We start from the raw sequence: 16,700 nt of genomic DNA on the forward strand, positions 1-16,700 counted from the left end.
CTAAAAACGAAACAAAGATCGGCGAGAATGGTGGATGATAGATTGATCGCGCATGACATGAATGAGAAAGAAGGGCCTTTCCGACTCCAAACATTTGATGTCAGCTCGATTTTCATAAAGCCTTTGATAGTCTGGACTGGAATTACCTGCTGAGTGTTATGAAATCGATGTCTTTTCCAGACAAGTGGATTGCCTGGATGTCTAATTGCTTGTCTTCAGCTTTTACTTATGTGCTTGTGAATGGAAGTCCTATTGACCGCTTTAAACTTAAGTGAGGAGTGCGACAAGGAGATCCTATTTCTCCGTATCTCTTTGTCTTAGCTGCAGAGGGGTTGAGGAATATTTTGCAGAAATCAAAAGAAAAGGGGCTTATCAATGGTTTTTCCTTCTCAGATGATCATGATCCGATATCATTTTTGCAATTTGCAGACGATACAATCTTATTTCTTCCTTTTGATTTGGAACAGTCGCGCAATCTGACAAGAATAATGCGTTGTTTCGAATTGATCTCAGGTTTGAAAATTAACTTCCATAAGAGCTCGTTGCTTGGAATTAATGTTTCGGACACAGATTTGAGGTTGGCTTCAGATTTAGTGGGCTGCCGTTTGGAGAATTTTCCTCTTCAGTATTTTGGGTTACCTCTAGCCGTTCGTAAAATTTCTATTTCAATTTGGGATCATGTTATACAACGGTTTAAATCGAAATTATCTCTTTGGAAGAGTAATTTGCTTTCGCCAGCCGGAAGATTAGTTCTCATGATTCTGTCCTTTATAGTCTTCCAATTTATTATATGTCGATTATTGGAATGCCAGTTAGTGTTCAGAATCAATTGGAGTCTTACATGAGAAAATTTCTTTGGAAAGGCGATGTTTCTACTAGAGCGTTTTGTAGAATCTCTTGGAATATTATTTGCAAAGACTATGATGATGGAGGTTTGGGTGTTTGTTCATTAAAGATTAGAAACCAAAGTCTTCTCTTTAAATGGTTATGGAAATTGCGTTCGTCTAATCAAGATTCTTTGTGGTTTGGTGTAGTTTCCTCTTGTTCCTCTATAACAAGCTGGAATAGTCTTTTATTTGGTGATACAAAACAGCTCTCATTTATTTTGAAAGGGATTCGTCGTTTTTGTTGTCTGGATTCGAGCATTTGGCAGTTGTTTATATCAAATACGAGTTTTATTATTGGCAGGGGTGATTCTATCTCGTTTTGGCACGACAATTGGTTGGGTAATGGAACGGCGGCAACAATTTTTCCTCAATTATATAATCTTTCAAATTGCAAGCAAACTTTAATCAGTTCAGTTTTGGCTTCCGGATGGCGATGGAGAAGAAGGTTCGGGTTAGGTGAAATTCAGCAGTTTACCGAATTGCAGCTTTTGTTTGAGCATAAATGTCAGGCTGCTGTTGGAGCTGTTATGCTGAGTAATTCAGAGGATGATACGCTGATTTGGAGAAATGATAGTAAGGGATTTACAGCAGCGAGTTTAGCCAAGCTTATCAGATCTGTTAGAAGCACAGTGACTCCAATCTCAGTTGCTGCAAATATAAGACACACAACTTTCGTTTTTGGCAGTAGCTTGGAGAGTGAAGCACCTCCTCGTGTTAAATTCTTTATGTGGACGGCTCTTCATTCTAGCATCCCGACTCTTTTCTTTCTTGCTACTCGAAGGATAATCAGAGATAACAATTCTTCATGCGGTATTTGCGGAGAATTAGAAACTCAGAACCATATATTCTTACATTGCAGTTTTGCTCGAAAAATTTTGTATGATCTTTGGAAGAAATTGGGTTTTATTTGGGTAATGTCGTACTCTTTTGAAGAATTCTTTGTGCAATGGATAGCTATTATCCCAAATAGAAGTTGTTCGAAGCTTTGGATAACTATTTGGATAATTCTAATTCGGGAAATCTGGAAGTGCCGCAATAGACGAGTTTTTCAGCAAAAAGATTCGTCAACAATGGATGTGATTTTCAAGAGATTTAATAGTGCCGTTTACTTTTATAAATGTAAACATCCTTCCTTTGTATACTCCGGTTTAGATTTTTATAGAAATCCGGACTCTTGCTTATTGATGTAACTTCTTCTCAATCAAAGTCGTAGCCTTAAGTGGCGTAAGCTTTGATTTGAGGGGTTTGCCACTTCTTGTGTCGTTTTATAAAACGTTTATTCATAAAAAAAAAACTCATTACTTTTTCGTAAGAAAGTTTAAAACAAAAAACAAACTTAATAACAATCTTTTAGGGAATATTTACTAATACTAGTTTCGCATTACGTGCTACGCAGGTGGCTCGTAACGTAACTCGTCAATTTCGTTAAACTATGAGTTAATTAGACTAAGACTATTATTTATATTGATTAATTATACTAACAATTAAAAATAGTAGTAAGTAATGTTAATTAATTGATTCATTAAACATACCCTATATAATATATAAAAGAAACTGATATTTAATATAAAAAATAAATTTTTATTTTATTATTTATTGATATTCATAAAATTTCAATAAATAAGAAAAATTAAACCACATTTTTTTTGTATTATATTCATCAACATAATATAAATAGTTAACAACATACATTATTAATGAATCAACATAACAATTTGTACAAATTAAAAAACATAAATTATACTAATAATTTTTTTGTACGAAATTAAGAATACAACAAAATTTACTTAATTAAATTTACTCACGAAAATTTACTCTTACAATATATATATGTCATAGTTTTTATCAAATAATAGTAAAATAATAATTTAGAGGAAGTAGTTCACATTAGTTTGCATTCTAAATCAATTATCTTAAGAAACAAAGTAGTATTAGTAGTTCATTAGGATTAGTAGTATATTTTAACTGTATTAGAAATAGTTTAATTCAATTAGTATTTTACATTAATCATAATTAATTAAGTAAATAAAAAAAGAGAATATCAAGGGTATTAGCGTAAACGTGTACTATCCCCCGTACTTTTATATATATTACTAGTGTTTCGCCACGTGTTACCTACGTGAGCGGCATTTATATGTCCCGTTTATTAAATATTAAATAAATTCTAAAAGTTAAACTAAGTTTTTAATAAACTATTATAATAACTTTAATAATAGTTGCATACACGAAACTCATTATTAGTAAAACACTAAAACACTTTAAAATGTTAGTATCCTCTGATTATTAGTAACCTTAATAATAGTTGCATACACAAAACTCTAAAATTACCAAATTAAATACATTGAGGTTGTAATTAAAATTATTAAATTTAAATGTTAGTATCCTCTCATTATTAGTAAAATACTAAAATACTTTTTTTTATATCTTTTCATCATTAGTAAAAATATGTAATACATATTCAAAAATGATATGTAATACATATGTACGTTACTTTATTATATTGCATGAAACTTATCTAATAATATTTTATTGAGTTTTGATTTTATTTTAAAAAATATTTACAAAACTATAACTTTTATGTTTAGGAATAATTATTATTTATCATTGACAATACATCATAATTACTAGTTTTTCATAATTTTTAAAAATTAATATTTTTCCTAATATTTTATTAAATTGACTGCTACTCTCTTCTTCAGTTAAAAAGTCTTTTTGTCAAATCCAAAACACTAAGCTAACTCATGAATTTATTTTTCATTCAAAACAATTTGTAAATTTGTAAAATCGTAAAAACAATTCAAATGAATTTATATAATTTGATAAATAATAAAAAATTTATAAAAATATTTTAAAATATATTTAATGAAAATTCAAAATCAAATTTAATTATTTAAAAAAAACGGGTTACACGATATTTTTTGTTTAGATTCTATTTAAAAATTTCAAGTACAATATGTTTTTTATATGGTTTGATTTTCAATCATATAAATTTAAAATTAAACAAAATTTAATTAATTTTTGAAGGTTTTTAAAAATTTTTGATAATTTTTTTTAATTTTATGTTAATAAATGAAAATATCTATAGAAATATTATGGAATGATTAATAATTTAAAATTATTTTAAATTTTATTTTAATATTTCAGTAATTTTATGGACTTCTTTGAAGAAAAAAAGTTTGTTAATTTTATTTTTTTGACATTAAAATCGTTTGAGTAAGTCAAATAATAGAGTTAATTAGCAGTTAATTTGATCAAACGTTAAAGGATAAATAGTTAATTGTTAGTAATTATGACCTAATGTTTGAGAAAATTATTAATTACGATCTAATACAAGAGGGAATTATTAATTGTGCCTCATCATAATACAATATATAAATATTTTAAAAGATATTATTAACTCGCAATTCATGATTTTAACAACTTTATTTTTGTTTGAAGAAATAATAATTGGTTGGCTCCTTCAATAATCCAAAAACCCTTACAGAACCACTTTATCGTAACAATTCTCTAGCCATATTGGTGTGGTTAGGTTCGAGATTGTAGTAGTCGATTAGAGAACCACTTTTTTCGTAATACTATTTATGAATGGTATTAACAAAAAAAAGATAAGAGTACGTAACACAAAAAAAAGAAGAAGTTAAATTCGTCGATGTGATATATGGAAATTCATGTGAACAAAGTGATGGCATAAAAATGGTTAAAGAAGGAGCATGTGCTACATAGCGAGGCTTGAGATTAACATTGGACAAAATTGATTGATTAAGTAAATTAAAGGCAAAGGATATATTCGATTTATGTGTATGTATATAGCAAACAAATGGTCCCTACTTTTGATTTATCGAAATAAAAAAAAATAAGGCAAAGTAGTGTGGTTTCGGAGCTAAAAACAAAACGGAGATCGGCGAGAATGATGGATGATAGATTGATCGCGCATGACATGAATGAGAAAGAAGGGCCTCTCCGACTCTAAACATTTGATGTCAAACCTCTCTTCCATCTAGTGGAGGACATTGTTAATCGGGCCATCCATAAAAAAAAAAAAAAAGCGTCATGTTACTCTCACAACCTCTATCAACTCATTACTTTTTCGTAAGAAAGTTTAAAACAAAAAACAAACTTAATAGCAATCTTTTAGGAAATATTTACTAATACTAGTTTCGCATTACGTGCTACGCACGTGGCTCGTAACATAACTCGTCAATTTATTTTATATGCTATTAATAAGAAATTAGTTAGAGTTTCTGTTAAACTATGAGTTAATTAGACTAAATATTGATTAATTGTACTAACAATTAAAAATAGTAATAAGTAAGTTAATTAATTGATTCATTAAACATACCCTATATAATATATAAAAGAAACTGACATTTAATATAAAAAAATAAATTTTTATTTTATTATTTATTGATATACATAAAATTCCAATAAATAAGAAAACTTAAACCACATTTTTTTTGTATTATATTCATCAATATAATGTCAATAGTTAACAACATACATCATTAATGAATCAATATAACAATTTGTAAAAATTAAAAAACATAAACTATACTAATGATTTTTTTGTACGAAATTAAGAATACAACAAAATTTACTTATTTAAATTTACTCTTACAATATATATATGTCATAGTTTTTACAAAATAATAGTAAAATAATAATTTAGAGGAAGTAGTTCGCAGTAGTTTGCATTCTAAATCAATTATCTTAATAAACAAAGTAGTAGTAGTAGTCATTAGGATTAGTATTCTGTTTTAACTGTATTAGAAATAGTTTAATTCAATTAATATTTTACATTAATCATAATTAATTAAGTAAAAAAAGAAGAGAATATCAAGGGTATTAGCGTAAAAGTGACTATACCTTCGTGCTTTTATATATAGTACTAGTGTTTCGTCACGTGCTACGTATGTGAGCAGTATTTGTATGACCCGTTTATTAGATATTAAATAAATTCTAAAAGTTAAACTAAGTTTTTAATAAACTATTATAATAACCTTAATAATAGTTGCATACACAAAACTCATTATTAGTAAAACACTAAAACACTTCAAAATGTTAGTATCCTCTGATTATTAGTAATCTTAATAATAGTTGCATACACAAAACTCTAAAATTACCATATTAAATACATTGAGGTTGTAATTAAAATTATTAAATTTAAATGTTAGTATCCTCTCATTATTAGTAAAATACTAAAACATTTTTTTTTACATCTTTTCATCATTAGTAAAAATATGTAACACATATTCAAAAAGGATATGTAATACATATGTACGTTACTTTATTATATTGCATGAAGCTTATCTAATTATATTTTATTGAGTTTTGATTTTATTTTAAAAAAATATTTACAAAACTATAACATTTATGTTTAGGAATAATAATAATTTATCATTGACAATACATCATAATTACTAGTTTTTCATAATTTTTAAAAATTAATACTTTTCCTAATATTTTATTAAATTGACTGCTACTCTCTTCGTCAGTTAAAAAGTCTTTTTGTCAAATCCAAAATACTAAGCTAACTCATGAATTTATTTTTCTTTCAAAACAATTTGTATAATTATCTAGCCCAATTGGTGTGGTTAGGCTCGAGACTGTAGTAGTCGATTAGAGAACCACTTTTTTCGTAATACTATTTATGAATGGTATTAACAAAAAAATAAATAAGAGTATATAACACCAAAGAAAATGTTAAATTGGTCAATGTGATATTTGGAAATTCATTTGAGCAAAGTGATGGAATAAAAATTGTTAAAGAAGAAGCATGTGCTACATGGTGAGGCTTGAGATTAACATTGGACAAAATTGATTGATTAAGTAAAGTAGAGGCAAAGGATATATTCAATTTATGTGTATGTATATAGCAAACAAATGGTCCCTGCTTTTGATTTATCGAAATAAAGAAAATGAGACAAAGTAGAATGGTTTCGGAGCTAAAAACGAAACAGAGATCGGCGAGAATGGTGGATGATAGATTAATCGCGCATGAAATGAATGAGCAAGAAGGGTCTCTCCGACTCCAAACATTTGATGTCAAACCTCTCTTCCATCTAGTGGAGGACATTGTTAATCGGGCCATCCACAATGTTAATAAAAGCGTTATGGTACTCTCACAACCTCTATCAACTCATTATTTTTTCGTAAGAAAATTTAAAACAAAAAAAATAAACTTAATGACAATTTTTTAGGAAATATTTACTAATATTAGCAAAGGTGCAAGCAATTTAGCTTAGTGCTAAACTATTGTCATTTATTTAAATTATTGTTATTGTTTGATATTTGTGTAATATTAAAATACTATTGTTTTCCTAATTTATTAAAGTACCATTGTTTATTTAATACCCGATGTTATTAATTTCTAATGAATGCATATTTTTGTTATCTAATTAATTATAAGTCGTTTATATAAAACTATAAAATTAAACATATATCTTATTATAAATTGTATAAGTAAATATGTTAAACAAGTAATTAATAAAATCAAAAAAATTTAATAATATTCTTTTTAAATGTGAATTGTGGAACTTTATACATAAAATTTTATTTTTAAGACCCTAAAATTGAGCAAAATTTTACAACTTTGTTGAAAAAAATATTTCTACCTTGTGAGGTTGATTAGAGATGCCTTTAAGATATCAATTTAATTAAATTTTTTGAAATTTATGAATTTAATAAAATTTATGAAATGTGCAACCTATTGATTTAAAGATTAAGTTGTTTGGATTAATTATAAAATCAATGGAAAATTATAAAATATCAACAATTTATCATGTGAAAAAAATAATAACTTTCAACTTTTTCATCTTTTGGACAAAAAAATAAAATGAAGAATTTTAACAAATGATAAATTTTTAAAATTGGTATATAAAATATTAATAATAATTAGTATTAATTATTTTTTTATTCATTTTTTTTTGAAAATATTTTTTTATTCGTTATTAGCATGAATTATCACCATTGTTAGCATACCAAAAAAGTTTTTTTTATCTAATCATGAGTTGTGTAAAATTTTATAAATTTCAACATCTAACAATCATCAATTTAAATGATATGTACGTTACTTTATCATATTGCATGAAACTTATCTAGTTATATTTTTTTGTGTTTTGTTTTTATATTTAAAAATATTTACAAAACTATAACATTTAGAAAAAATTATTATTTATCATTGACATTAAATCATAATTACTAATTTTTTTATAATTATTAAAAATTAATACTTTTCCTGATAATTTATTAGATTGACTATTAATCTCTTCGTCTGTTAAAAAGTTTTTTTGTCAAATCCAAAATACTAAGCTAACTTGTGAATATATTTTTCTTTCAAAACAATTTGTATATTTGTAAAATCATTACAAGAATTCAAATGAATTTATATAATTTGATAAATAATATGATTTTTATAAAATTATTTTAAAATATATTTAATGAAAATTAAAAATTAAATTTAATTACTTTAAAAAAAATGGGTTACACAATGTTTTTGGTTTAGATTCTATTTATAAATTTTAAAGTACAATATTTTTTTTTATGGTTTGATTTTCAATCATATAAATTTTAAACTAAACAAAATATATTTAATTTAATTAATTTTTGAAGGTTTTTAATTTTTTTTTATGAAAAGATTATTTTAATTTTATGTTAATAAATGAATATATATAGAAATATTACGGTATGATAAATATTTTAAAATTATTTTAAAACATTATTTAATAGTTGTAGTAATTTTATGGACATCTTTAAAAAAAAGAAGTTTATTAATTTTATTTTTTGACAATAAAATTGTTTGAGTAAGTCAAATAATATAGTTAATTAGCACTTAATTTGATCAAACGCTAGAGGATAACTAATTAATTTTTTAAAAAATTATGAGAGAAATAATAACTATGACTTAATGTTAGAGAAAAATATTAATTACGACCTAATACAAGAGGGAATTATTAATTGTGCCTTATCTTTATAATACAATATATAAATCTATATCTATACTATATATATAAAAGCACGGATTGGAGGGGGGGGGGGGGGGGGGGGACAGACACTTTTACAATAATATCCTTAATAATAAGTAATAATATAATTAAACAATTTTTCTAATCTAACTCAAAAAATATGTTCAAATCCAATCAAAACGCTATCTTTTAGCATTCCTATACGATAAATTATCTATTCTGGCCTTTTTATATTATAATTACTGTAATAATAATTCAAATATCCTAATAAAAACTTTCTTAATTTACAATCAACTAAAACACTAGCTTTTTTGATACAATAGCTCTCTTTAATAATAATGTAAAATTCGGATACAAACATTACAAAAAGAAAAAGAAACTTTAAGTCAATAGAAACAAAAAAATTAATTACTATGCTTCCAAAGGAGATTAACCCCAATAAATGGTAATAAATTAGCCTATCATTTGGCTGCTATCTATACTATATATAAACGCACGGATGGGGGGAGACAGACACTTTTACGATAATATCCTTAATAATAAGTTATACTCCCTCCGTCCCGTTTAAGAAGGGACAAATGATTTTTTCACATATATTAAGAAATCATTAATTACTATAGTGTTTTCTTATTTTACTCCTATTTATGATAGTGTTGTATTTTGTGTATAGGCTAATAGCCATTAATTATGGAAAGAGAAAAGGGGGTAAAAAAGGAAAATTCTTATAAATTGGCACAAAAAACACGATATGGTCTTCTTAAGTGGGACAAATAAAAATGGGATATGTCCCTTCTTAAATGGGACAGAGGGAGTAATATAATTAAACAATTATCCTAATCTAACTCAAAAAATATGTTCAAATCCAATCAAAACGCTATCTTTTAGCTTTTTTATATGATAGATTACATATTCTGGCCTTTTTATATTGTAATTACTGCAATATTAATTCAAATATCCTAATAAAAACTTTCTTAATTTACAATCAACTAAAACACTAGCTTTTTTGATACAATAGCTCTCTTTAATAATAATGTAAAATTCGGATACAAACATTACAAAAAGAAAAAGAAACTTTAAGTTAATAGAAACTAAAAAATTTAATTACTATGCTTCCAAAGGAGATTCACCCCGATAAACAGTAATAAATTAGCCTATCATTTGGCTGCTATGGCGGAGAGTATCTCAGAGCTGCTATAAGATTTGGTGGCAGGACAAGAATGATAGTGGAAAAGATGTTAATTAGTTAGTTTTGGTCTTTGACTTTTGGCTGGCATTTTCTGTTTTGTGTTAGTTCTTTCATAAAAAAAAAATTTATTCACCTAAATAATATTAGACAAACGAAATTAAAAGTCCTAACATAACTATATGGATAAACCTAAATTAGAATTTCTAATGTAATTAAAAATAGTAATGAAACTTATTTATTTTTGTTTTTCTAACGTCATTGTAATTTAAATTCTTTTATTAATTTTAATTTGTGTGATTAAATATCTCAAATCTATGTCAAGTTTAAACTCTTTTACTATTTCTGCATTACTTTTGAGAAAAACTATGATAAATTCTAACTAATCTCTAACTATTTTTAATATTGATTACAAATGAAACAGAATAATACAATTATAATAAATTTAATTCGACTTATAAGATATTTTTTAATCTAATAAAAAGTCTACTAATATTGATTGTAAATAAAATATAATAATAATAATCATAATAAATTTAATTATTGTAATAAAAAATTCAATGCATAAAATGTTTTTTTTAATTCAACAAGAACTCTAACTAATTTAACATTAATTATAATTTTAATATATAATAGTAGAATTATAACTAATTGAATTAATATAATATTACACCGACTATTATTTTAAATATTAGTATTATTAATAAAAATTATGACTAATTTAATACTAATTATACATAGAAAACATTAATCTAATTATAATGAATTTATTTAATATAATAAACTAAAAATTAATGTTATGGATGTAAACTAATTTTAAAAATAAATTAATTGAAATATTATATTTATTTCTAATAAAAATATTTAATTAATATAATTGATTATAAATAATAAAAATTAAAAAAATAACAATAAATCTAATTAATATATGAATTGACGAGTCACATTACGAGCCACGTGCGTAGCACGTTATGCGAAACTAGTATTTTAAAGGCTTAAATGCATCAAAAATCATAAACTTTCGCGTGTTTTTAGTATTCAACATAATTTTTTAATTCTGGCAAAAAAGACACGAACTTTCAAACTTTTGCAATTAAAGACATCGACACTGTTTTGGATATAAAACGGCACCGTTTTAGATTACAACAGCGCCGTTTTGGATATAAAATTACACTATTTTTCAAAGAAAAATACAGGCGGTCTTAATTGTAAAAAATTGTAAAGTTCATGTTAAATATGCCAAAATTAAAAAATTATGTTAAATACAAAAAACACGCGAAAGTTAGTGAATTTCGGTGCATTTAAGCCTATTTAAAAGATAATATTATTTTTTCTTTTGCCATTTCATCTCTGAACGGATCTGCTTCCATGAAACTTATGCAGCTTCAACATAATATTACTGATCGTTTATGGTGTAGGATACGAGAGCATATATGGAAGACAAGAGCCACAAAGAAGAAGTCATTCGGATACGTGAAAAATTCTCGTATAAAATGGACCAAATTTCGTACAAGGCAAGGCCACTGCTATAATTAATGTCCTAAACCTTATTCTTTGAGTTAAAAACATTTGGTTCCCTGTACTTTATCCTCCATTCAAAAAGAAATTGAAATTTATTTATTTTCCAATCATAATTAAATTATTTTTTTATTAGAAAGAATAGTTTTCGTAGAAAACATATAACTCACAACATTAATAGAGCGATATTCAATATTTATACTATTTTTTTAAATCAATTCGATACTGTTAATTTAAATCCGAAGCAGTGATGTAAGATATTCAAAATAGTTCGAAAGCACTATTGATTATACCTAACAAAAAACCGACGTTCTGCGTTAACATGTGCATCATCTAATTAGCAGATCGCCTTATAAATAAAATAAATAAATTACTAATCTGCATCACAAAATTGATAAAGTATTTAAATAATAATATATTGATACTGATAATTAATGATTATGCTAATTTCCCTAAATACATGTTTCGCCAAATAATTACAACTTTACATTGCAAGATTTGAGTTTTATTTTTTGACTTTTTGCCCTAACTTTATTTACCTGTTTTGTTTTTTTATTTACCAAAATACCTTTTTCGGTTTTCAATTTCGGTTTTTGGTTTTTTCGGTTCGGTCAACCGAACCGACCGAATCGACTGACAGTTTTTTTTATATAGTGTAAGATTAGTGTATATATAGTGTTAATTTTTATTTTTAATAGATTTTTTTCCTGGAATTCTTTATTTTATTTTTATAGTGTAACAGTAGTGTATATATAGTGTTTTTATGGTGTTTATATAGTGTAAATTGGTGTGTATATATATATATAGTGTATAAGTAGTGTATAAGTGGTTTATAAGTAGTGTATTTATGGCATTTTGTAGTGTTTTTTGTGGTTTAACCATGAAACACTGCAAATACACCATAAACACTGCAAATACACCATAAACAATGTAAATGCACCATAAACATTGTAAATGCACCATAAATATACTAAAAAACGGCAGAAATACACCATTAATACACCAAAAATACACTAAAACGTAAAGATATTATAAAATTATTACAAATGTACCATAAATAAATATTTTCTTTACAAAATCAGTAGCAATAAACAAATTTATGAATAAGAGAAGACAAAATAAATAATTATATGAACAATAGAACAATTTTATAAACAAAAAATTATAGATCTACAATAATTTATTTACAAAATATTTAAATCATTAAAAAACCTAAAAAATTACACAAATATAAAAACGAGTCGAGAAATCCATAGCGCGAACGGAAAAGACGAACGGACTAGCGCGAACGGAAAAGACGAACTAAAAAACGACCGGAAACGACGAGAAATCCATCGGAAGTAGACGACCGGAAGCGCGAACGGAAAAGACGAACGAAAAAGACGAACGAAAAAGTAATCGGGGGAGATAAACAGAAAATCAAATGAAAAAAAAGAAGAAAAGAAGAGAGAAGAAGAGAAAGAGGAGAGAGAAAAAAAATGGTGGCTATGTAAAAATTTAACCTAAAATGAGATAAGGCTTTTTTATATAGTGGGTATTTTTGGTAAATATGTTAGCTTATTAGGTAATGTAGGATAAAAGAAAAAGATGAGCCTAAATGGTGTAAATACTTTACCCAAAACTGGTATTTGGAAAATAATCCCTTAATAATTTCAATTTAATTTTTAATACTTGTTAATTTTTTAAAAATAACATTTATTTTTCAATTTTTAATGTTTTCAGTTTTAAAAATTAAATGAAGTAAAAAAATTGCAAAAAGTTAAAACATTAAAATTGGCAAAATTGGAAACAAAGAAAGTAAAAGTTAAATAAAATGAATTTATTAAGCTATTAAATTTATAATTTTTATTTATATTTATATTGAAAATAAATTTAAATTTAATTTTAAATTTTTTATTTAATCCACAAATTAATAGAGCAATTAAATTATTGACAAAAATAAGAATAAAATAGTAACGGAATAGATGAAAGCTTAACTTTGAGTTTAATTTTTTTTTTAAGAAGAAATTTGAGTTAAAATTAATTTGCTGTTTATAGGCATCGTCTCCACGTCACACTCTCCCCCTCTAATAACAAATATTAATTTGTTCCTTTGATAAATCTTTGTGTCGTTAACAAACAAGTTCGAATTGCAACACTCGGCGAGTCTCCAACCCCACCCATTTTATCGTTAGTTACTCCAACATTTCTCTCAATTCCTACTTATTATTATTTGTAACATTTGACATTAGCGATTTTGGCACTGTGTTTGCGCTTTATAATTATCTTCGTGAGTTAGTATGTTATTGTCGGTAGTGTAATAAAACTAGATGCCAATTTACTTAATTGAACTTAGGGGCCATTTGGTTTTAAGATCGGGAATCGAAATCGAAATTGTAATGAGAATAAGAATGAGAAGAAATGAAAATGATTGTTTTTACCCCCTTCCTAATTATAAAAAAAAAATATAGATTCAAGGCTGTCATTTTCCTTGAGAATCCTTTTGTTTTGTTCATTTTCTTGGTGGGAAGACATTTAACTTATTAAACCAAACCTTAAAGTTTATAACATTTAAAGTACTTTTATTTTTTACTATGTATTTGATTGCTACTGTGTCCTCAGATAGAAGTCTAAAATATATTGAAGTTCTAATTTTTGTTTTTTTTTTGACAAAAGGTATGATGTGGCAAGAAAGACATGAAGATTTTTTTGTATAATGTGGCGTGTTGAAAAAGGAGTATGCCACATTGGTCATGTGTCCTCAAATGAATTAAATGCTGGGCATCTTATTTAACACCAATTGTTTTTAAAATGGATTCTAACATCGCGAATAAATTCCCTCCTATATCCAGCGGTGATTGGAAAATTAAGCTTTAGTTACCTTTAAGAAATAAATTAATTTCAAGTATCCTTTTTGAAATCCGAGCAGAGTACAGACCTCCCCAGTGTTTTTAACCCGCAATTCTTTTGTTTATGTAAAAAAAACTGGTCTTAAGTTGATGGAAAATTGTGCAGATAGCATATAACACTTCAAGCGGAGAAGACGTACACGCCACAACATTCTCAATAATATTTGAAACACTATCAGGATATTCATGGGAAGCTATACTAATACTAACTTTGACAGCTTTTGCTTTGAATTATGGGGAATGTTGGCACCTTGCTCTCATCTATTCATCAAACCAGCTAGGCAAGTCCATGGCAATCCTGAAGCAGGTAGCTGATGTTCACAAGCTGTCAGGACTCTCTGCTCCTCCCCTGGAAGCTGTTAATGATCTCGTAAAGGCGATTATGGATGTGACTAGATGCATTATTGAGTTCCAGGAGCTTGGATCCCAACTTGATGGTTCAAAGGATGTCGAAGCATATTCTGCAGGATTACGCCAAATCCCACTCACTATATACTGGATCATTAGGAGTGTCTTGGCTTCTGCTTCTCAGATTACTAGCCTCACCAGCTTGGCTTTCAAGTATGTTTCCATCATCTTTTTTATTATTTATGACAATAAATTAATAAGCAATTAGCTTAATTTTGGCACGAATTATAATGTAAAAGTTTAGCGTTTACTGATTATATACTCATTAATCATTCTTTGTCCTAATGATGGTAATATGAGTCATAATTAAGACAACTAAATCAATCATCAGGTAGATCTAACATGCACGCTTATTAATGATGATATTCAGCTATGTAATATCAAGTACAGAGAAGGAAGAATTGATCTTCTTGACAGAAAAACTAAACAAGAAGAAAAAAGAGCTCAAGGAACAGCAGAACTTATGCTATCCAATCTTAGGTAAGCTGGAAATATATATAATTTAAGCCACTACTATGACGTGTTAGGGAGTTCTTTTTCAGATCCAATTTTGAAAATGCTTATGAAACATCAAAATTTTATATTTATAATCTATTCATGTTCTCGTGAAAATATTAGTTCGCTCTTTATCATTTCAGTGTATGCATTTTTGTATAAGATAGATTTTGACTATGTAACGACATTCTAAATGCAAAAAGCAGACAAGGCAACCATGAATAAGCGTCTGGGTATTATTAAGAGCCTCCTTGAACTTCCCCAAGTTGACAACATGAATATTTTGAGAGCACTTATATATTACAAGGATGATCAACAACCACTTATTGATGGTTCTAATAGAAAGGTATATATATATGTGCTATTTCTTTAGCAATAAAATCTCAAATATTTTGGGAACTGATCAATCAACCAAATCTTTATTTTCTTTTTGGATCCTAATCTGGTAAGTGTATGGCAGGTTGACCTTGACGTCTTGAGAAAAAAACTGATATTGTTGCTAATATCAGACGTAGACATCCCACAAGAAGACATAAATGTTGTGAAACAAATATACCACAAATCGAGGGACGAGGGACAAATAATTAAAGCTGAAAACCAATTTGAGATCGTCTGGCTTCCGATTGTTGATTCATCCATGTTCACTTCTTCTGATTATGTTAATAGAAAGTTTAAGGAAAAGAGGAGTAACATGCCTTGGTACTCAGTAAACCAGCCTTCATTGATTGCTCAAGAAGTTGTTAAATTGACCAGAGAGGAGTGGCATTTCGACAAGCACCCTATTATTGTTGTGCTAGATGCACAAGGTCAGGTTTGTTAGAACTAATGAGATTGTTGCTGGAAACTTAGTTTATGTTTAGTTACTTTCTAATGTAATAGTTTTTGGAGGGAAACTAATATTTTGTGTAATGATGGCTTATGTCAGAAGTTTGAATTTAATATTAGAGCCAAAATGTAATCTTCCCTTGTAAGAAACAAGTTAATATATTTTTGAATATAAGAAATATAGAAGCTGAGAGAATACTCTAGAGAACTCCAGCTTTAAGAAAAATCTTCTCTGTTTTACTTTCATGCTCTGCTCTAATTTCTACAGTGGTATCGGAGCTTATTTCCTACGGGCTGTGAGTTTTTAGAAAGAGTTTTCTTTGAGAGAAAAACACGTGAGGGAGAGAAACACTTGGGGTTTGAGAGATTGAGAGAGTTGTGGGCAAAGATGGCCTCTACAAGTTCATCAACTCCTGGAGTTCCGATCTTTACGGGAGTTCACTATCATTTATGGTCTGTAAAGATGAAAACTTATCTCAAATCACAAGGGCTTTGGAGAGTGGTTGAGACAGATGAAGATCCACCAGCTCTTAGA

At 27.0% G+C, this 16,700-nt stretch overlaps 1 protein-coding gene across 1 annotated transcript; it reads left to right on the plus strand.

Annotated features, from left to right (window-relative positions):
* The first annotated feature begins 14,244 nt into the window (after positions 1-14,244).
* Positions 14,245-16,465, plus strand: LOC126675467 (protein SIEVE ELEMENT OCCLUSION B-like). The gene is made up of 7 exons (XM_056105022.1): positions 14,245-14,265; positions 14,544-14,998; positions 15,216-15,325; positions 15,547-15,686; positions 15,801-16,151; positions 16,201-16,267; positions 16,434-16,465. The coding sequence occupies exons 1-7, from the start codon at positions 14,245-14,247 to the stop codon at positions 16,463-16,465; spliced, it is 1,176 nt and encodes a 391-aa protein (XP_055960997.1).
* The last annotated feature ends 235 nt before the right edge of the window (positions 16,466-16,700 follow it).

The sequence above is a fragment of the Mercurialis annua genome, linkage group LG3 (genome assembly GCF_937616625.2).
Source record: "Mercurialis annua linkage group LG3, ddMerAnnu1.2, whole genome shotgun sequence".
NCBI classification, from domain to species: domain Eukaryota; kingdom Viridiplantae; phylum Streptophyta; class Magnoliopsida; order Malpighiales; family Euphorbiaceae; genus Mercurialis; species Mercurialis annua.

Excerpts from the sequence above, each read along its gene's own strand:
- LOC126675467 (XM_056105022.1), top strand. The coding sequence starts at position 14,245 with ATGTGGCGTGTTGAAAAAGGA. Across the intron at positions 14,266-14,543 it reads TGTGGCGTGTTGAAAAAGGA|ATAGCATATAACACTTCAAG; the intron begins GTATGCCACATT and ends AAAATTGTGCAG. Across the intron at positions 16,268-16,433 it reads AATGATGGCTTATGTCAGAA|TGGTATCGGAGCTTATTTCC; the intron begins GTTTGAATTTAA and ends TAATTTCTACAG.